The sequence below is a fragment of the Tiliqua scincoides genome, chromosome 1 (genome assembly GCF_035046505.1).
Source record: "Tiliqua scincoides isolate rTilSci1 chromosome 1, rTilSci1.hap2, whole genome shotgun sequence".
NCBI lineage: Eukaryota > Metazoa > Chordata > Lepidosauria > Squamata > Scincidae > Tiliqua > Tiliqua scincoides.
Genome location: NC_089821.1, coordinates 126943528 through 126966898, shown reverse-complemented (window position 1 = coordinate 126966898; position 23371 = coordinate 126943528). Strand labels below are relative to the sequence as shown.

Genomic DNA, 23371 nt, shown 5'->3' with positions numbered 1-23371 from the left:
CAGTATCTGTCTTGTCCTTATCTTCTACTTTTGTACGTATAAGCTTCTTTGCTTCATCTCTTCAAAAGTTGGTTGTGAAAATAAAACTGAGATAAAACTATAATGCAATCTGCCCCAGGCCACTAGGATAGCAAAACAAACAACAACAAAAATCCTCAATAAATTTGGGTGCTTTGGGTGCCCCTCAGGAGAAAAGCAGATATAAAAGTAGTAAATAAAGAAATTAAATAGATGGGTTTTCAAAATAGAATTTATATTAAGATGATGTCACATGTCTGGGTAGCCAGTCACCCCCTGCAAATCCTTCAACATGATATTCTGCATCCTCTCTCTCCCTCTTAGTACAATCATGATGCAACCAAGGATGAAAAAAGCATCTTCCTGATTGACTATAGCAAGGCTCAGCTTCCAGCTGACCAGGCAAGTAAGCTTTTGTAGACTAGAATAGAAACTGGTTCTTTTTTTAACCTTTATGTCTTTTCTGGCATAATACAGGCGGGGTCTTGGCATCCACGGGGGATCCGTTATCGAACCCCCACAGATACTGAAAATCACATATTTGCAATTTTTGGCCCATAAGCCCTCCAAAGGGGACCGGAGCTGTGTTCTGGTCACCTCTGGAGAGCTTTCTGAAGCTTGCAAAGGCTGCACATGTCTGCCCACAACCTCTGTGGGCTTCAGAATGACTCCTAGAGCAAAAAAAAAAAAAATGCAACTTCCAGTTTCCCAAGAGAAACCAGATGTGACATTTTTATGCCTTTTGACACATTCTGAGTCCCAGGGAGGCCTGGGGGAGCCCCAAAGGAAACCGGAAGTCACATTTTTCTGCTCTTACGAGCCGTTCTAAAGCCCTCAGAGGCCACAGGTGGACAAGCATGGCCTCTGCGAGCTTCAGAAAGCCTTTTGAAAGGGACCGGAGAACAGCTCCGGTCCCTTTTGGAGGGCTCATGTGGAGCTTAGTTTGGCTCAAGTTTGGCTTAGTTTGGGTCTGAGGGACCTGGGTTGAGCCAAATCCATGAATGTAAAATCTGTGGATAAACATGCTCCACCTGTATAGACATTGATAGGTAGAGGTGGAAGAAAAGGATTATAATGAAATAAAAAAACACATTATACTGCTTTCTGCACGCCTCATTTTTGAAAAATAATCTACAAAAAATGAAAATGATTTTATTTGGTTTTTATTTATTATTTAATGGGTGGTGCATGGGTAATGACTGTGGCTGCATCTGCTGACTACTATACCACCTATATCACCTATCTAGTATACTTCTAAAGCAATTATAATTATATATAATGTAAATTTTGAATAAAAACACATTACACTTTCATTATGCTTTCTGCACTTCGAACTTTTGGAAAACACCAAATCTGTGAAAAACAGAAACCATTTTCTTTCACCTCTAATTATAAGTGATCAGGAGGGAGGGAGTTACTAAAAACTGTAAAATATTAACTTCTGAAAAAAATTGGGAAGGCTATTTCAATATAATTATTTGTCCAAGATTTAAGACTGGATCTACTATTCTAGATACCATGTGTATAGTTCACCAAGCCAGATATGTAGATTATTTTTCTCCCAAAAACTAGAGTCCATCTCCTGTTCTAATATCCCGAGTCTATCAATACATTCTTTCAGCTACTTGACTGATTTTCTGACCTGTGTTTCCAATTCTGCTGCTTGTGTTTATTTCTTTGCCCTTCCCTGTCCCAGATTGTCTCCAAGTAAAATTTCTTGTCATTCACTTACCACAAGCGGTTCAGTGCGTGGCCTGGGCATATAAGGAAAGGTCTCCCGAAGGAAAGTGGTAATCTCTAGAAGAAGCTGACAAGCTGCCATCTTCAGGGCAAAAGGACAACAACATTTGGTGGGGTTCACAGTACCTAAAAGTGAAATAGGTTTGGTTTTGTTAACAAACAGCACTACAACAAAATCTAGATCTAAGAACGGATGGACATCACCACACATGGTACACAATACAAGTTGCATATGGAACACTATGGCCCCCTTACATTATCCTTCTATTTTTATGTCATTTGCTCCTGGTATGTTATTCCTCTATCTTCATGTCATTTGCATACTCCTGTAGCATGTGCTAGTTCCACAAATATTGTTTTAAAACCAGCGTTTTAAACACTGAAACTGAGAGTTTGAGTGAAAGAGGTATGTTTGCGGTGTGTTTAGCCTGAACATGGCAGGATACAAATCTTTTCAGATAAATAAAATAAAAACTTAAATTGTAAGACTGGGCCTAAGAAATGGGGGGGAGGCCATAGCAGTAGGGCTGCTTTACTCCATCTGGCCATTCCTCACCAAAATTCTTTCTAGCCTTCCATCTGGGGGGAGGAGCTTTCAGCACTAAACCATCCAGAGATGCAACCATTAAATGACTTGTTTCTTTCCTAGGTCACAAAATGACCAATAGCAAGGTGAGGAAAGAATAACAAAGTTATGAGTTTGTTGTTATTACTGTACACATATTTTTAAATGTTTACCAAGCAAGTATTATGCCAATTAACACTGAGAAAAAAAGAAAAAAAAACTCCTCCTGCCCATGTTTTATTATCTTGAACACTTAGAATTTTTTCTACTGTGAGATATGTGATGAATGCCATTAACGTTTGAAGAAAAGAAACAGCAGGTCCTTGTCACAGCAGCCAGGGAACAGCTAAGTAGTGGGAGGAGGGAGAGGACAGTATGTGGGGGGGAGAGCAGTGGTAGTATGTGTGCTGAGAGTGGAGGGATGTTGGGGGACAGATTGGTGCTTGGCAAATAAGCATAGATGCTTGTATAGATGGGTTATTATTTTATTATTTATTTATTCCATTTTTATATCGCCCTTCCTCCAAAGAACTCAGGGCGGTATACACAGCTGCTCCCCTCCTTTTGTCCTCACAACAACCCTGTGAGGTAAGTGAGGCTGAGAGAAAGTGACTGGCCCAAGGGCACCGAGGAAGCTTCATGGGGATCTTCCAGGTCTAAGTCCACTTGCCAAACCACTACACCACCCTGGCTCTCATCCCTGGTTATGTGTGAAGCACTTCAACTGAGGCAGAATTATTCTGATACAATACCTTATCATCACCTTACTTTGGTGCATCTATCTAATCCACATAATGTACAAAGCAAGGATGTGCTTTTGTGAAAAGAAGAATAACATTGCTGCACTTGCGCCTGAGCTTCACCAATGCAGTCTGTGCCTGAAGGGGAGGGGCAGATGTGGAATCAAAAAAAGAGAGTACAAATTCTTTTTCCATGTACTGCATATTAAATTGCTGGAAAGCTGTTACAGGAAATAATTTTAATAAAAAACAAACAAAAAAACCACACTCAAGAGCAAATTAGGGGGAAATTTGGGGCAAGAAGTATTAGCATAGCTGATTTAGCTATACATATCCTTGTTTTTTTATACCCAATCCTAGCACCCCTCCTCGCTGTTGGAATTAGCATTCCAATGGCAGTTCATGCTTTCCAGCCATCATAAATAGCCTTCCAAAAACACATGGAGCTGCGCACTTCCAGAATGCCAACAGCAAGATTGAAGTGGCCCCATGTGCAGCAGCGGAAGACTGAGTGCGGCAGCGGAGCGCCTGCAGAACCAGGGGGGATGGAACTCTCCCAAGACTCCCAATCTCAGGAGGCAGGAGGTCTGGTCTAGAGGGTAGAGCCTCCGTTTGCCTGAAGATAACATCCAAAGGTCGCCAGTTCGAGGCCACCGGCACCGTGAATGGCGAGACCTTGAAGCAACTGACAAGCCAAGCTGAGTTATCCCACCTGCTCCTTGGCTGCCTTTGAAGTGAGAGATGAAGGAGCTGCTTGTTAGCCTGGGAGGAAACTGGAGGCCAGAATCCAGTTCAGAATCCAGAATTATCAGATCATAAAAGATCCATCTGAAATGTTGTGGTTCTTGAAAGACAGAACCTTCTTCAATTGTAAAAATCCCTATAGAGATTTAGTATAGCCTGCCTATGTAAACCGCCTTGAATTAAAGTCTGAGGAGAAATCTGATGACCAAGAAAGGCGGTATATAAATACCTGTATTATCATCATCATCATCATCATCTCCTCCCCACCACCACCACCACCACATGATGCCACAAAAGCCTTTTTGACATGGCTGCATCAGCGGGTGGGGGGGGGGAGGAGATATGATTGGGCTGCCAGAACATGCAATTGCACAGAACCACTAACTTCTTTGGCCTTTCTCCATTAAACTAGAAATAGTGGGTAAGATATTCACAGCAACTTATCCAATGTTTCTTTACTCCAAGCATACAAATGCAGGACTATAAGCAAGGAAATAAACACCAAGTCAATTCTCTGTAGATTCAGAAGACAAAGACATTGCAGCTCTCCCTCTACCTTCTCAAGTTCAATCACCTTTATTGGCATATAAACAAAAATACAACAATCAGGCAGGAGAAATTTTGATAATATGAGATAAAAAAACTAGCAACTGCTATAGTAATGTTAGCCTGGCTGTCACCTAACAAAATGAAAAGGGGATCGATAAATGACCTAGTAGGACGCTGTAAAAAAGGGTCTAGATACAACTTCCAAGTGAACAGTGCACTGGGCAATAAATCAAGATATGCTCTAATGGGTTGGGTTCGAGATAACAGAAAGAGCATAACCTGCAGTTCCAAGGGATGCGGGAAAATCTGCCGAGATGATACGAAGAGGGAAAAATATTGAAACGCGCGAGCATAAAAGCCCTTCTAAGAAAGGGGTTAATTAAGGTAACGAAATATTTAGAGGGCTGACCTGGTAAAGGGCAAACCTCTACCTTCTCAATACTGCAACTCTTCCAAGTGTTAATTCAGGCACCTCAAATTAAGCATGGATATAAAAATATCTTGCTGAAACAGTCCACGTGCACCACTGTTTTCCAGAAAGCCTAAGACAATAGGAAGACAATGCAAGCACTGGCAGACAGTGGGCCAATTTTGAAAGCACATTGCTTTAGCTGTCATATTGAAATAATGAATGTGTTGCTTAGTTCCTATGCAGGATAGAATTAAAAGACATTGCACCAAATTCTAGAGGCCCACATCTCTCTGACTTGCAGGTGCCACATTGTTCTCTATGAACAGTCGTATTGTCAGACTTCTCTGTCCCATAATTGCACACCTGAAATTGTGCCCAGTATGGAAAGTAACTAGACTGGTGTGTCCCAGATATAGCTGGGGATAAGGATTCATCTACTCTTGTTCCTATTTTAAATTTCAAGTAGTATCTGGGTATGAAGAGGAGATAGCATCCACCAGGCTGACTGTATATATGCATAAAGAATTATCTTCTGACCCAGGTATTTTATATTAGTATTCCTCTTTAGATTCCAGTTCTAATGGCTTACATGTTGAGCAGAAAACAGTAGTACGTACACACACATAGGTCAATACATTGCTGTAAGCACACATACATAAACAGATGATGTCTGGAGGGGATTGTGTATTGATCATTAGAGTAGCCTGCACTCTATATTGGCATGGGATATGGCTTGATCTGCTTTCAATTATCATGATCCAATTATCATGATCCATTTAAATCATAAAAGTTATGAAACTGTGATCGTGACCGAAGCAATAATCTTTATGTAACTATAACTCTGTTGTAACTACTGCTTTACGTGATATTGTAATAGACTGTTAAAAAATCAACACATGGCAATTTGACCACGAGTACTCAGAATCTGGAAGTGAATGGCTATGGTGTGTTCCGTGTCACATGATGATATCACTGCCATTCACTTCTGGGTTTAGAGGCCTTAAGCAACCCTACCAGTGGCAGTAAAAAGCTCTGGGCAGACAGGTGGGCTTTTCTAAGCATGCAAAAAATATGCAGGGGAGGTTTGCCTGCCATGCCAAGCCTCCTGCTGCTGTTTGCAGGGTCGCATTGTGGTCTTCCTGCTGGACAGAGGGCATCCCATGATATCCCAGTGAGTGCCTTATAACACCTTAGGTCGTCGCAACCCACAGTGTGGGAACCTCTGGAGCAGCCATTTTCAACCACTGTGCTGTGGCACACTGGTGTGCCATGAATGGCCTTCAGGTGTGCCTCAGAATTGTGTGGGAGGGTCATTTGTTAATAGGGCCACTGGAGGATGCAAGCTACTGCTGTCAGTGCAGTGTGCCTTAACAATTGTCCAAAAAATGATGGTGTGCTTTGACAATTTTAGCGCCTTGTTAGTGTGCCGTGAGATGAAAAAGGTTGAAAATCACTGCTCTGTAGTAAGAAGAGGAAGAGCAGTACAGGCAAATAGGTAAATTGAATGGGCTCTCCCCACCAATCCACTGCCTTGGGTGATTGCCTCAGTTGATGGGCCAATCTGCATGGTTTCTATGGCTATGTTTATAACAATGTCTTTGGTATACTCTTGGGAGTACTGCAGAGAGGCACGAATAAAAATTCTATTGGACTGTCTTTCAGACCATGGTCATTGCATGTAGTTATTCACTAAGCGACCAATGTTTTTGAAAGAAGAAAAAGCAAAATAATCTAAAAAGGAATCCTGCAATAGCAAGGATTTATAATGTCGTTCATAGCTGTCTCAATCTAGCAAGGGATTCACACATGCAGAAGTAGACTTAAACATATGAAGTTGTCTTATACAAGTCAAACCCTTAGCCCTGATAGAGCAGTATTTTCCCCTATGACTTGCATCAGCTCTCTGAGGCCTCAGGTAGGGTAAAGTCCAGACTTGCCACTTGAGACCTTTTTTAAACTGAAGATATCAGGGGACTAACTGAACCACATACTTTTTACAAACAAAGCACGTGAACTACCATGGAGCGATGGCCTCTTGAACACAGAGTTTGTGAAGATTCAGATGTCCATCTTGCAGTGGTGTAGCAAAGGGGGCAGGGGGTCCATTGTCCTGGGTGCTGTGCCCGAGGGTGTCAGGGGGTGCCCTTCAGAGGCCTTCCAAGACCTAGGAAGGCTGTGCACAGACTCCCCAAGCCTCAGATAGCCCACTGGAGGCCTTAAAAAAGTACTTCTTGCCAAAACTGGAAGTGCCTTTCTAACACCTTTTGAGGCTAGGGATCGGGGGATGTTAAAAAATTTTGTGCTCGTGGGTGCCAGATAGCATAGACATCACTGCCATCTTGATGTGCATTTGTATCTGCATTGCAACGGTCAGCTAGGTCCAGTGAACTTGCTGGATTCAACTTTTTGGAAGTGCATCCCCTTCTGGGGCCACTAGTTGTTGCATATGACCGGCTGTCCTTGCCTAGAGTTTTACCAGAGCTACTTTATGCAGTAAAATGCTTCACATCGGTTCAGTTTGTGGATCCTATTCCTTTTAGTAAATTGCCATTGCTGCTCCTACCAGTACAGAATGCATTACATCCAGGCACAGGAAGAAAGGGAAGGAAGGTAAGTGTGGGATACAATTGGGTGGAAAGGGAATGAAAGAGAGAAAAATAAAAATAAAAAGAATTAAGTGTTCCTAAAGCAGAGATTCTTACAAGCGGGGGTTCTTGTAGTAAAGGGAGTCTCCTTACTGTCATCTAAAAAGTCTTCTTCCTCATCCTCCTTTCTCAGCCTCCGCTTGGTTTCTTCATCATAAATGAGACCCAGCAAATTGGCTGGGCTCTCACTTTCGCTATGGCAGAGCTCGTTGAGACGGACTCCAATTGCCTGATAGCAGAAACAAAATCACAGAGTGTTATGAAGGCATTTAAGTAGCGTAGAAAAAAAAATAGGTAGGGTAGCAAAACACTATTAGAGATCTTACTCAGTGTCACACTAGCTCTGGTTTTATTGATATGGTAATGGGGAAAAGCAACACAGATCTTTATTACTACATATGGTACATACACAGTTAATTCTGGCTGTTACATGACAAAAAAAAAAGATGCATGCTCAGCAGATAAATAGTTTTAGTCATAATGCTACAGCTGTATTTGGTAGAAAATGGGCAGTCACTATGTGAAGGGAAGCCAGGATAAAAATTTGCTAAATGAATAATTTGCTAAATAAAAATAACATTTTGATGCTATATTGCTAGGGATCCTATATTGCTAAATAAAGTCTGTTTATGTAGATATATTGGAGGAGAACTGACACTCTTTGTGCAGAGAATCATCCCAAAAACCATTCTCCTAAAATGAGACTCTGGAGCTGGAGTCAGCTGGTTCAGTAACCAAACACCAGGCTTTCTGGGAGACTGGGAATTGTTCTACATTTTTCATTTACTCTGAGTTTATATAACAACAGATTACATCTGGACAGCAGGTTAAGCGTAACTGGAATTTGTGTTTCGTTAGATCCAACTACATCCAACACTGAAGACGGACTAGAAAATTTTAATTCAACTTGTACTGAGCCCCTGTAGTTGCCAACTACAGGCCGTGCTGGTCTGACTGTGTGACCTCCCTTATGTTCCCGTCCTAACTTGTCCATTCCACTTGGTACAACTACTTTGTGTTAGCTCTTTGCTCTGGCACAGTCACGCCTGGTTGCAAACAGTTGGTTCAGGGCAAGCAGTAAAAAGCTGTGATAGCATGATTACCTGAACACCTGTGTAGCCACGCCCTAATTAACCGGGCAAAAACTAGATTGGGTGCTGAATCCCATTTAAGCCTCTCCATGCAGTTCCACCTTGGCAGTGGGTGAACTGTGAAGCTACTGCTGGAGGCCTTCTCAGAACAAACACTGTAAATGACCATTGACTGACTTTGACTTTGCCTTAAGGAAACTGGACTATAGCTAGGTAACTCTGAATTGCTGTATTACATGTGTATGACCTGGATTGCTCTAACAATTCTGCGTATGACTCTGTACTCAAAATACAATTGCAATTGAAGACTCTGCTGTGTCTGCATGTTTGACTGCACCCTGCTCTGAAGTAGGACATACCCTGGTTCTTACCTAACACTTTGCAGCTGCCTTTACTGTTTCTGTACAATTCTGCATTTTTCTCTGAGATGTCTCCATGAGCTCTGCAAAATCATGCAGTTACACAACTACCTTTCCGGAGTGGCTGCAGCAGCAGTTGAGGAAAGATGGGATTGGGCCCAGTTCTATCCAACCATCCAGTGCTGTGCCAACAGGTGCACTGCATCGTGTGGTGGTGGTGGCAGGCAGTCATGGAGGCATCCTCAAGGTGAGGGAACATTTGCTCCTTTACCTCAGGGCTGCATTGCCACTGAAAACTTGAATAGCATTGGGTCCTTAGGGTCTAATCCTATCCAACTTTCCAGCACTGATGCAGCCCCAAGGTAAGGGATTGAGTATTGCTTTACCTTGAGGAGGCCTCCATGGCTGCTTGCCTACTGCATGATGCAGCACATACCCTGTTGGCATGGCGAACATCTGCAGGAAAGTTGGATAGGATTCGGCCCTTGTCATGAATAAGTCCATGTCAGGCCCAAGTTGGCATGAGAAGCCTGAACCAAACTAAGAAAGCGTAACTGAGAAGTTGCTAGGAGTTCCCAACTGCAGGAATGTGGGTAAATAAACAAAGAGGAAGGAATGTGTTGTCTCTCCTTTGGTGGCCAGGAAGGACAGATAACAAGAATTATGACCAATTGAAGTGCTTGGCACCTCAGCAGACAGAGAGTCTCCTTAGCAAGGGTGATTGAGTGCAGCTGTGGATCTTCAGTTGGGAGGGGTAAGAACTATGAGGGGTTAGCAACCAGGCCAACTTCGAGAAGGTTCATCAAGGGTTCTGACTGGACAGTCTAAAAATTATGAAGTCACCTCGGTACTATTACCATAAGAAGTATAATAATGAATGCCCGGGGTGTGTGTTAGGAGTTCCCTTTTGGACAGAGAGTTTTGGGTACGACGATCTGCCCGCGTGTAAGCTCCTTTATCCATCATGGGCACATGGCCCCATAGGTAGCCCTGGAGCTAAGTGATCTGCAAGAGTAACTGACCCAGGTGAGAGATAGGTATTAATAGAGATAGCCAGCTAGCTTTATTACTTTATTGCTGATATGTTTTCTAGATGTTTATGCCTCTAGCATTTGCTGCCTTATTGTAGAGTGTGTAACCTTATGTACTTAATAAACTAAAATATTTTTTATTAAGTTGTTTCATTGTCTGTTGGGAACAAAGGTTCAGAATCCTGCCTAGCCGTTCAGCAAGCTACCAAGTACTCGTTGAGGTCTAGTAACTTGAGGATTAGAGAAAGAGCTCAGTGCTTGCAAGGGATAGTATTAAGCCTAGAGGGTCTCAGTGTCCCTGGACTAAGGCACTGGCACGTACAGGGTGGTGGCAGTACTACCGGGCAAGGGGCCTTGAGGGTTTTAAGGTTCAAAAAACCAAGAACCCTAAGTCTCCAAACCCCCCCCCCTGTTTACGACAGCCCTCAGCCTCTTAGACAATGTATCCTGTCATGACTGGAGTAGTTTTTCTTCTTTGTCAGCACAGGATTTGCCTCTAAGTTTAGCATCAATTTTAAGAATGGAAGAACACACATACAAGCTCAGCATAAACTCTGGTTACTAACACTGGGCTGTGGCCAGTGTGAAAACAAGCCCTTAGGTTGCATATGAACCACTAAAATATTTATAGGTATCCAGATAGACTGCTCTCTTTCAATACAAATTTTGACTAACTTTTGTGATAGCCTAGGACCTAGGATATTCTGCAAGTACATTTCAGTAGTGTCCAATGCAGTAGCAGAGTTACTCAAAAAGCACAAGATGTTAAAAAAAAACAAAACCTGGCTATTCCAGCCAACAGAAATAAAACTCCCAGAGTTGCTAACTTAAAACTTCAAGTAATCAAAGATTTTCAATCACAACCCTGATTTTGCTGCATTTAAAAGTTTAGACAAGTCACTTTGAACTAGGAATAGAAAAACAACAGTTAGAATAATGAAAATTGACACAAATGCTGCTGAATAAGGTTACTGACTTTTATAAGAAAGAAAACTCAAACTTACATCTCCCCACTGGTAGAAAAGCTTGGCTGCATTCCACTGTAACTTCTGGTTACGTTTGTTCCCTACTATGGGAGAGCGTCCACGAGAAAGGCCCTTTTTAGTGATGTTCACATGGTGTCCCTTCATCCATTCTGGCCAGTTGCTACGGTTGCAACGGTGAACAAAGCGAGCACATTCTAGGAAAAGGGCAGCTCTCGCCACCACCGGTGCCTCCTAGAATATATCGGAAAAATGTCACTTACAATGCTAAAAAGAAACAATTCTAAAACAATGCAGCGCCAATTCATACAATCAGCGTGACAGGACTTATGGCCCAATTCTAAGCCGGTCTACTCAGAAGTAAGTCTTATTGTGTTCAATGGAACTTTCTCCCAGGAAAGTGAGGTTAGGATTGCAGCCTTAGATTGTATGCACGATAATCCTGTTAGAAGAAAATTCTAGTAAGACAGATGTCACAAATCAATCTTGCTTATTGTGCCACCACATTGGCTAACAAGGGGAGAACTGGTTAAGGTGTTAAGAATTTACTTACCACTTATTTGTCTCCTGGCTGCCCCACTCCCCATAGTAAGCAACACGTGCTCAGTTGCCTACATGCTATAGGGTGGTGGTGAAAAGGATTGGGCTGTCAGACTCCTAACTGGGACCAGTTCCTTGGTCATGAAAGACACAACATTCTATTGCTCAAACTGAGACAAAGATATATGTAGATTTTATACACATGCACTTTCACACATGCATTCAAGGCAGTTGTACATGCCTTTGCAGTCTTTACTATGAGTGAAAAATAACATCATTCCAATTAATAAACAGACGCATGTTGTCAGGAAATCACTTTTTTCCTTTCTCTCCTGAGCAATCATGATTCATTCTGAAAAGTTTTTGATAACAAGAAGTGAACAGACTTTTGCAGTTCAACATCTAGAACTGACTTGCTTTTCAGTTTGCCGCTGTGGTCTGCATTTACACATTCAGCAGCTACAGGCATATGTTGAAATCACACTATCAGTGCACATTGCTGCTCTTACTCCCCCTTCTGGTGCAGCAAAGCCAAATGCTTGCATTAATTCACTTTAGTGTTCCCTGCAAAATAGGAGGACAAAAAACTTTGCCAGAAATTCTGTACTTGGTGGCAAGCCCACCACATGTGTGAGTAATACTAAGCTATGTGTAACCGCTCTCGTAGAACCTACCATCCCGGTACTTATTTGTTTGCTTTTGAAGGTGATTTATACCCAAAGTTAACGGAGATAGTTGAGGCAGGGACTTTTCCACAGACCTTGGCTCAATCATCCTCTGTTAGCTCTAGCTGCAAATCCATCCACTCACCCACCCACCATTTTGCTGAGCTATTTTGTAGATGAATTTGTAAGCTAACATGATTTGCTGCCCCCTTCGAATCTCCCATGTCATTATATATATGTATTGCATTTGTTAAAGAACAGTGGTTTTCAACTTTGGGGAGGGTGAGAGAAGAGGAAGTACTGGTCACCTGGAAGTGCTAAGCTCTAGAGATAGAGAGGATTCTCAGTAGGCAGAGCCAGGGGCCCTTTTTGCCCATCAGCAGAGTTTTAACACCACAGCAACCCAAGTTCCTATGCTAACCATAGGAATGTTGTTGGCAACCGTCAGTCTCGAAAGACTATGGTATCGCTAGAAACCGCAGTAAAGCAGGGAAAGTATGGAAGTTTCAGGACACTTCAGCTCCTCCTGGTTCTGCCTTCTATTTCTCTGACTGTACTGGTTGGCGGGTTATTAAAAAATACAAAGTTGGGGTTTGATTAATGTCCCAATCCAAGGGCACACAACATTGAGCTGCATACACATGACTATGTGTGAAGACTCAGTGATGGAGATATCACTTGACTGGGGGAGCTCAAAAAGCAGAGGACCACAAATTCAAAAGGTTTAAAAAATGCTTCTCTAGAGTACTGGTTCTTAGTGTTGGCCAAATGCCCCCCATGGGACCATGCCATACTTTTAGGAGGGCACAGGGAAAAATGGAACATTGCAAGGGCACAGTAAGTTTCTGAGGTGGGCACCCAAACTTAACTGCCAGTTGAATGATGAATGATGAATGTATTACAAGAATCACACTGAGGCTGCAATCGTTTTTCACCTTTTAGTGCTAGAAGTGCTAGAGAGCTTTTTTTTTTTAAGGTTCCAGTGCACTTGGGTTGTGTTCTTTTTTTAGGTTCCAGTGTGCTAGCCACACTAGAATTTCTCCAAGCGAGCTCAAAGCTAGAAAAGATGGTTGCCTCTATACTTCTGTCACTTTCTCCCTTTTTCTTACCTAAAGAACAGAGGAACCTGTCAAAAATTAACCCAGTTAACCCCTGCTAATGGGTAGAGGCACTTTCTTCAAGTGGGTGCTCCTCTTTTTAGCAGGGGAAAAGTAACTGGCCTGCCTCACCCCAGCAGTGTCTTTTCTAGTGAGTGTCTGCTGGTGTTCTTTTGCATCTTTATAGATTGTGAGCCCTTTTGGGACAGGGAGCCATTAGTTATTTGAGTTTTCTCTGTAAACCACTTTGTGAACTTTTTTGTTGAAAAGCGGTATATAAATACTGTTAATAAATAATAATAAAATATGGCAGCCCCCACAGTATACAGAGTGTGTGTGGAAACAACATGGCAACCTCCATACAATTGATTTCATTGAGGAGATGCCATTTTGTTGTTCTTAAATTAAATTAACTGGAAGCATTCTAGTAGCATGCTGGAAACATCTGCCAATGCTCCTGTCTACAAAAAGAACACAGCCTGAATAAAGTGCCAATTTTCAGAATATTTTTTGTTAGCAGGCCTTCTGCTGCTGCTGCTGTACATTGTGTCCTTAAGAATTTTCTTTCTTATTTAGAAATAAAGAACCAATTATTAGAATAAACAGAGCAGATAGTAAAGTGGTTTTTTTTCCAGCTAACAGTGGCTCTGTGGAGGGGGGGCCACAGAAGGAAATGAGCAAAAATAAGATGAGGAGCCCTGGTCAGACCATATCTCTCTCACATCAGGCTCATGCCATTAGGGATCTTTCCTAGTCATCTACCATTCAGACCCTCTCTAAAGAAGATTTGTTGCTTGGCAACCTGAGCCCTCTGTTCATGGATTGTGTAACCAGTTTCAGCAGAATGTCAGGCCCAAAGACTTCTCTCAGACAAGAGGGATTCATGAAGTAACGTTCCATCAATCCCATTCTAAACAGAACCAAATATTATAAAACCTTATGCTCAGAGATAGTTAGCATGCGGAATGGCAGAGTATTATGCAAATACTCTGCAATAGCTTACCTTATGCCCAGAGCAATCTGAAGAAGCAGCAAGAGAAAGATGAAGATGTGTGACAGAATGGATAGGGATGAATTCACACCACACAGAAACACATCACAAAATGAGGAGAAATGAATCAGCCAGGAGATGCTTAGCTGCAAAGAACCAGAGGTTACCACACGTTCACTGTCAACAGAACCAAAAGCAAAACATGGCAGCAAAATTGTAACAAGACAAATGCTTCCTTTAGAATTCTGTTTATAAAATGGTGTCCCCATTTCTTCCATTGCAGTACTTTTGCAATGTCTTTTAAATCAGATTTTTTTTAAAGAAAATGTATATTCCCTCATTTTCCTTCACCTTCAACATCCTACAAGGTTTCCAGTTGTCAATACAGAACTTGTGATAAAGTTGTATTGTAAAGATAAAGTTGTAAAGAAAATATTCTCAATTCAACTGCCTGAGTTCCGAAGATCCTGCAATTGGGGGTGCCATTTTAAATTTCAGTGTCAAAGAGAGCATGGACAACATTCACAGCAAGGCTCAAAAGGCCTGCTCTTGAATATATTTAAGATTATGTTGCAGACACGAGGTGTATTTTAAGAGCATTTATTCTGGTTAATACATTCTGTACTTCAGGATTAAACAGGTGCTCCTGAGGGGAAAATCATAACACATGGCTTGAAACATGGGGCGGGGGGGGGGGGTTGCCTTGCCTAAATGATACCCCTACTTGCAGTGTCTGTTGAAGAATTCTGGCAGTGGCTCACTCCCCATATCTTAGGGGCTGGTTTTAAAATTTGTTCACAGGTCACAGTGAGAAGTAGTGAATGAGTGAGTAACTGGCCAAGTCCAATTCACTGACAACATCCCACCCTTTCTTTCCTCCATCTTTCCAAAAGCCAACCAAAGCTCGTGATATAGTAGCCTACATTTATATTTATATATTTATATACATATAAGATAAATACTTAACTACTTCTATATTTAAGAGTATAAATTGCCAGTTGAAGAGTTCCTGGTTGAAATCACACCAAAGGCATGAGCTCACTGTGTGGACTTAGGGCTGATCCTGAACACTGTACACCAGCTCACCACTGCTGTGCACTGTTGCGAATGTGCTATAAGGCATGTTTGCAAGCCCAGCACTGGAGCTATCCCAGTACAAGCCTGAGCTGGGCCAGTTCCAGCACTGGGCCCATGTTCTGCCGCCCGGCAGTTGCCCAGACCACCTGGCGGCAGACAGGTGAGTGAGGGTGTGGGAGGCGGCGGAGAGGAGGTGTTCTGGGGTGAGGGGAGGTGGGAAGGAGGCATGATGGGGGGAGGGGGCAGACCAGTGGAGCTCAGTTCCACCATGTTGGACCGCACTGTCCAATACAGGACTCTCTCAAGAGCTGCTGCAGAATCAAGTAGCCCCATTGCGGAGCTACTTCCCTTACTCAGGGAAAGGGGACGAAAGTCCCCTTCTCCCAAGGAGGCGGTGGCAGCTGCCTGGTTGCATGTTGGATGCCATGGCAGCCCCATGCTCCGGGCAGCTTAGGATTGGGCTGCCCAACAAGCTGTTGCCCTCCATTTGTGTTCTCTTGGAAACTAACTTGAGCTTTGGACAGACACCAGAGTATAAATGGTGTATAAACTTTAAATAATATTAAGTAAAATTAATCCCTCATCTATTAGGAGGTCTGGTCTAGAGGGTAGAGCCTCCATTTGCCTGAAGATAACATCCACAAGGTCGCCAGTTCGAGGCCACCGGCACCGTGCGACCTTGAAGCAGCTGACAAGCTGAAGCCAAGCTATTCCATCTGCTCTGAGCCTGGGAGGATGGAGGCCAGAATGTGCGACCAGATCAAGAAAGAAACATCTGAATGTTGTGGTTCTTGAAAGAAAGAACCTTCTTTCAATTGTAAAAATCCCTATGGGGATTTTAAAAAGCCTGCCTATGTAAACCGCCTTGAATAAAGTCTTGAATAAAGACCAAGAAAGGCGGTATATAAATACCTGTATTATTATTATTATTATTATTATTATTATTATTATTATTATTATTATTATTATACCTTAATATTATAATATCACCTGCAATCTGAAGTGGCACAATCCAGAAACAGTTTAACTAACTCATCACTCAACATGGAAGAAGGTATCCTTGACTGGAGTTCTGAATAGCACTTCCAGTTAGTTAAAAAAAAAAAAAAAAAGGCTCTACGACTATCAGGTTGAGTCTACTTGCTGAAGAACTCTTCAGCCCCAAAGAGGCCTCTGCTGAGGAATATGTTTTTTGTAATACCGCACTGGATGGAAGATAGAAGACCATGTGACAGCCTGACAAATTTCTGAGAAAGCAATGTTTGTGGCAAACATAGTAAATGCTGAGGCGCAGGCATTGCATGTGGAATGGGGCTGTGATCTGTCTAGCAATTCTGGAAGCCAAAGACATAAGCTAGAGAGATGCTTGCCTTAATCCACCTCAAAATGCTAGTCTTAGAAACATTTTGAACCCAGCATTGTTGCAGGAAAGGACCTGCATGTGCTGCATGGAAGCAAGAGGTTTTTTGTTTTTTTAAAAGGAATCCACTGACATATCCCTTGCTTTACACCAGGGCTCTCCAGACTCTGACCTAAGGACCAGATCTGGCACCCTTCCTAAGCCCTCCCCTGCGTGAATGGCGCTTACCATTCTACAGGGTAGCCTCCGCAAAGTGCCTCTGTGCACCCAAATTCTTTGTTGTGTCCAGTCGCTTCTGGCCTCTGACTCCTCAGCAGGCTTTGTGCTAGATTTCTGGGCAGAAGCAACTGGATACGGTGAAGAATGGAGGCACACAGAGGCTCCCCAGCGATGGGGAAGCGCCGCCCATGCCGGGGAAGCCTTTATCAGCACACAACAGTCTCCACTTTAGAGACCACTGCTTTACACCATCCCAAGGGCAAAGAAATCTAGCTGCTGCTTGACAGAAACTGACTCAAAGAAATGTGTTTTTAGAACGTCCAAAAGAAGTTGGGCTGACACAAAAACTGTTAGTGAAAAGCAAACACCATGCACACATATATACAAATACCCAAAAATATATCGCCATGCAACGTAAAATGTTTTTAATACAAAGTCCTACTCTGACTAGCAATCACTGTAAAGCCAATCATAGGCAAGGAGTGCTCTAGGGGTGGGTGAGATGAGAGGAAAGCAAGATGTATAAAGATGAAGCAGCTGCAGAGACTGAATTGCAATCAATGCTCAGTTTGGATCATCTAGGCCTTGGATCCACAAATCACCATTTTATAAATAAGTCATAGAACAGAATGCTTTGAAGTCTGTTTTTTTTCTTCCTACTAAGTAACTAGAGAGTTATGACTTTTTTTTTTTTAAATTATTCAGACCATCAGCTGAACTTCTCTAAGGAATTCTGATAGTTGAATCCTATATTCTAAACTTATGACTACAAGGCATTTTCAAAGGAAAGGCTTAGTAAATAGAGTCATGAAATGTGGAGCCTTAAAGAAATGGGAGCATTAAAAGAGCTGTTTCCATTTGGTGCACATAAATCTAATATTCTATCCATTATGACATGCACAGACAAAACATGTTTGTTAATTCTACTATGCAAAGCTTTATCATACTTTCCTTGTTGTTTCTCTCTGTTCCCTTTCAACTGCTATTAACTAATGGATACGATACTGTATATCCCAGCACTATTATTGGTTATGAACAGCATTCATGAGCATTCATGCAATGACTTACAAGATCAAGGGCGGCTGCCAGGATAGAGGCATCAGGGATTGTTCCTGGTTCGCAGCAGTTTAAGAGAAACTGAAAGCGTTTCATGCCTTGTCGTATTGCTCCCAAATTTACAACATTCTTGGACTTGCCTCCTTCTTGGCTGGTAGCCAGGTGATCCTCATAAGTCTGGCAACCTTCAAAGAGTGTACAGAAGGGGGTTGTGGGAGAGGGGGAAAGAGAAGGGCCACACAAGAGTTTAAACATAAAATGGGCTCATAGAATATCCTGGCACACCTGGTCCCTACCTGTCTATCCTGTGCATGACCACCAAGCCTAACAGAAGGATTGAGGCATGCATGATGATTATCCCTGATAGGCAGTGGCCACAGTGATATCTGTAAAATCTCATAGAAAGCGAGCCAGTAAATACCAACTTACCGCAATAAAAGAGTTTTAGGATTAGGGTTTTCTGGTTATGAATCAGAAGTGTTCTGATACCTTCATTGTCAATGTGTGTTTTTTCCAGGGATCTTACCTCACTGCAGAATCAAAGTGTGAGCTATTGTTTGCCTTTGTTTGTCTTGGGTTTTCTTGAAAAGACCAAATATGTGGATCACTCTCTCCGTACAGGTATAAACTAATTATCCACAGATTTTTCACCCCAAGTTCTATCTCAATGGGATAAGAAGGGCCCTTTAAATTAAAGGAAAAAAGTCATTTAACAATAGTCTTATTAATGCGAGAGAGGGCAACCAGCTGACAATCAATCAATCATTCTCTCTCCAGGCACTTAGAACAGCTTCACTCCAAGGCAAGCGACCCCTCCCTTTCCCCTGAGCACGTGAAAGAAAGATAATCATTTTGCACTCTTTCCCAGCGCTGTGCTCTGTGTGAAGGGAGGGGTCACTGGGTCAGAGTGAAGCCTTTCTAAGTGCCCGGAGGGAGACTGATTGATGAACTGTCTACCTTACATCACAAAGGCAAGCAAGGCTGTTTTTAAATTTTAAGAAAATATTTCTTTACTCAGCATGTGGTTGGTCTGTGGAACTCCTTGCCACAGGATGTGTTGACGGCATCTGGCCTGGATGCCTTTAAAAGGGGGACAAGTTTCTGGAGGAAAAATCCATTACGGGTTACAAGCCATGATGTGTACCTGCAACCTCCTGATTTTAGAAATGGGCTATGTCAGAATGCCAGATGCAAGGGAAGGCACCAGGATGAGGTCTCTTGTTATCTGGTGTGCTCCCTGGGGCATTTGGTGGGGCCGCTGTGAGATACAGGAAGGTGGACTAGATGGGCCTATGGTCTGATCCAGTGGGGCTGTTCTTATGTTCTTAAATCGCCTAGCAAAGGGACATTGTTTTTTAAATGGACTTGCTTTAATGTGATTTTTGCCATCCACTGAGTTCTGGGAAAGAATTCTCACGAGTAAGGAGACTGAACCTGTAGTTAAATGCATAGAACTTCTCTCTTCCTCTCTCTCTCTTTCTCTCTCTCCCCTTCATTGTCTTTTCGGTGATCTCAGAGGCATCATACTAGCCACACATTGGAAACAGGATCCAGGACTTGATAAGACTTTAGTCTGATCCAGGATGATCTTCTAACATTTCTGTACAGTTCTACTTAGCAGAAGTTGCAGTTTAAATGAGTTGGTCAGAAGGTAACATAGTTGATATAAGCACAGTGATTGACAAAACCTGGAGGAGAGTTAGAAAGCCCTAGCTCTCTTCTTAGTTTCAGTTTCAGCAGGTGCAGATTACCAAGAGGCAGTGAAAATTTTGACCCATAGAGAAGTTTGTTTTTAATAACTCCCACTGACCCAAGGGAATAAGTTAGTTGCAACTAACAGCAGGATCCTGTTTCCTGAACTGGCACAACTGACCCTGCACCTGCTCTGAGTGCTGTAAATGCGCCATAAGTTAAGCCCAGCCCCCAGCAGCTGCCATGGATCAATTTGGACTTGTGCCAGTGATCTGCGAAGGCAGATCAGACCCTGGAAAGGGTTAGGATTTGGCGTGTGCCTCGGCCTCTGAATTTGCCCCACATCGCCTCCCCATTCCACTTTTCCCCTACCCCTTCTGCCCTTCTCCCACCCCTTCCCACGTCCCATGCCAACTTACCTGCCTCAGCAGGTCCTCCAGGATCTGCTGGCACATGCAGGAAGGCTCTGGCCTTCCTGCCAGCACTCCGTTAGCCAGCATTATAGGAGTGCATTTTACAACTGCTTTGCAGCAGCCAGCAGCAGCAAGTTACACTTTCCACCATCGAGGCACCCTGATAAGACTGGGCTGCCCCAAAACTAGTTCTCAACATTCCACTTCATCCAATATCCTGTCACTGATGTGACCAAGAACCTAGGTTAGAACTATGTGCCTTGAATAATAATATTAATAATAATTCAAAAGGTGGAATTATGCTGCCAGTTCTCAAATTGGCAGATTCCCCTCCAATTTTAAAGACTCTCTTTCCAAATAAAGTATGTACATCTGAATGTTGATGAAATTCACAGATACAGGCATTCATAGATACAGGCCCCGGTATCCGCAGGGGTTTCGTTTTGGACCCCCCCCCCCTCACAGAAGTGAAACCACAGATACTGGGAATGGACCTCAGTAGCTTCTCCAGGCCTTCTAATGCCTTACAAGCCATTAAAAATGTCACTTCCAGGTTTTTTGTTTTTGTTTTTAAAAAAGGAAGTTGCTTTTTTTTGCTCTGTCATTCTGAGTCTGGCAGAGGCTGTGGGTGGACACGGATAAGTGAAACCATGGAAACAGGATCCGCAGATACGGGGCCCAGCTGTACTTCAGTCAAACTCAAACATTCATGCCAGCTTTGTTACTGAAAACTCACACACCATATCCTGTGACCAAAGAACAAAAAATTAAGTTTCAAATGAAGAATCAGAGCTTCTATTTCTCAAAGAGCATGACCCCAACTCAGGACCACTGACAGCCCGCATTGGGCCTGGGGCAAGATGCCTGATTGGGTCCCCTTCAAAATTTTCCTTCATAACAAACCAGGTGTTAATTAAAAACTTTTTAAAAATGTAGTGACAGTTATTAATTTGTAGTGGGAGCAGCCCTCAATTGGCTGAGATTGAGGTAACCCAAATTTATTTTGTAATAAATTTGTTTTGTACTGTATAGTTTGTTTTGTCATGGGCCAGGACCTGAACCAAGGGGATTATGCCTCCCTGACCCCTCATCAGGCCTGCCCCCAAACCAATGCTACATCACAAAGACTCTTGCAAAATTGAGGGTTTTTTTTTCCTTTTTCAAAAGCAGTTAAATATGTAACAGTTGGTCCACTGTTCCAAGGGGGAAAGAGCTCAACCACTTCTCATGTTAAAACAACATTTGAGAACAATAATCACATATTTTGCCATCTCTGCTCTGGCTGAAAAAAAGCAACCTCTTTGTACAGAAATATATTATGTGATGAAGAAATGGCTACAGGATACATGCGCTGATGCTGGAATATTACTTCCATGTTTGACAATGCAATATGTCATACCAGATCATGTGGTGTGCTATGCAAATTCAGAGAGAACAAAACTCATTGAGATGGGATGCTGTGTTCCTTTTTCAATATGAAAATAGTAGAATGTCAAGATGCAAGGTTGTTTCCTTGGTAACAAGGAGTTCACATCTGCAGTCGGATGGTTATGAAGTACTTGAAATGAAAGCTTAAAATCCCTGTTCTTTTTGTATAAGAGAGGAAGTCAATATATGTTTTCCAGATACCACTGCTTTAAAAAAACAACATGATTTACTGTTCATCTCAGAGAATCATTCTAAATATTATTAGGAATTTTTCTGAGAATGCAGGACATCATCTCTTTCAGAAATGATATGAAGACACAAGACATGCAAACACAGAAGAAAAGAGATAATTGAAACACATTTTGTACAGGGTTTTCCATTTCATCAGTGCTGAAATTTACAGAAAATGGTAGATGATCAACAGTGGGGAATAGCTGGTGGGCACATTCATAATTTCACATCAAGGAGTGAAATTAAATATTAGCACAATGTGTTTGGGACTAGATATTTGCTTTGAAATAATTTAAATTTTTTTTCCAAAGTGGATTTTATTTTTGGAAGTCCAAATGTTATTTTAGTTTAATTTATTGTCCCATATTTGCTTTTTATTATTCCTTCTTGGCTAGAATTTCATTGAAATAAAAATGGCATAAGGGGAAAGGGGGGGGAATGGCTACAAAGTATGTAGAGTCAGAGTGAGAAACAGAATGGGTACAAAAAACATGTTTTTAAAAAGTAAAGAATAAATTAAAGAAAGAGTGGGGGTAAGAAAAAACGGAACAAAAGAAAAAACAAAAAGGAAAGAAGGACTGAAGAAATAGAACCCTGATTTCTAACCATCTTTTTCTTCTGTGTGATGAAGCCTGGATGGATGTCTTCGGAAGGTGCGCCATTTACCAAGACGCTTGAAGAAATTCTCCTCTTCCTCCCGCCCATTCTCTAGACCACTTCCTGGCCCTCCTTCAGACAGCTTCACCGCACTAGTGAATTTCACCTGAACAAAAGAAGGGAAAAAAATGTATGGCATTAATTGTTAATATGCCTTTTTCAACTTCTGATCCTTCCTGTAAATAAAAATTTTGAATGTGCACACACCTGTACATTTTACTCGTTATGATTGCCATATCAGAGCATCCCAGCTGTACGGGTTGCCAGGTTGGGGTAAAATTCCCAAAGGCAAATACTCCAACCCGCCCCTTATTGTTGGACCACTACGATTACTTGAAAGAAGGACAGGGGACAGCTGGGGTTGAGAAGAGAACTTTTATTTCCATTAAATTAAATAGATCATCCTTCAGAAAAAAAAAATGTTTAGAATGGAACTGTTAATGTGAAATAGAATGTTATTTTTCTTCCAGAAAGCTAACCTGCAGGAGAAACTAAACTGCAGGACAAAGCTCACCACCGCCCTGTCCCCCCCACTCCAAAATGCACTTCAACCCTTCTGTTCCTCTCCCAAGTATTTTTTTCTGATGTCACTGAGTTCAACTGGAGGGGATCACAGTCAAACAGGGAGAGAAAGGGAAACCGCTGGCCAGCTTTCTTTGTCTGCTGTTTAACTCCCCTTATATTTAATCTTGGTGGCTCATCTCTGCTCTTACATGTCCCAACTCCTTTGAAACATTTGCTGCTGACAAAAGAGATAAGAAGAGACAAACAATCTTCAGCTTGCAGCGTCTACTTCCTTGCCTGTTTGATTGCAATCCTCTCTGGTTTTCTGTGCCTGTAGATGGGGGAGCCTTCAGAATTCTTCGCAGGCAAAGGCATTCTGCTTGCACAATGTGAGTGTAACATGAAGTCTGGTTCTACGTGAATTGACCCCCTTCCATAGCAAAAGCATTCCAAAGCTTAGCTGCAGTGGAGGCTTCAAGGATACAGGTGCAAGTTCTTGAAGCACCCCACCCAGCTTTCCCTGCAGTTTTCCAAAGGTGAAGGATGCAGACAAGTGAGATCTGC

The 23371-nt window shown here is 42.3% G+C and overlaps 1 protein-coding gene across 3 annotated transcripts in view; it reads right to left on the bottom strand.

The window, feature by feature from the left end:
• Positions 1-23371, bottom strand: part of UNC80 (unc-80 homolog, NALCN channel complex subunit) — a 168147-nt gene that overhangs the window by 83254 nt on the left and 61522 nt on the right. For all 3 annotated transcript variants that reach the window (XM_066636717.1, XM_066636718.1, XM_066636716.1), the window contains exons 21-25: positions 22313-22409; positions 17895-18067; positions 10899-11111; positions 7507-7642; positions 1751-1884 (exon numbers count right to left, since the gene is read on the bottom strand). In XM_066636717.1, the coding sequence (XP_066492814.1) occupies positions 1751-1884; positions 7507-7642; positions 10899-11111; positions 17895-18067; positions 22313-22409 (753 nt within the window). The remainder of the gene's footprint in view (positions 1-1750; positions 1885-7506; positions 7643-10898; positions 11112-17894; positions 18068-22312; positions 22410-23371) is intronic.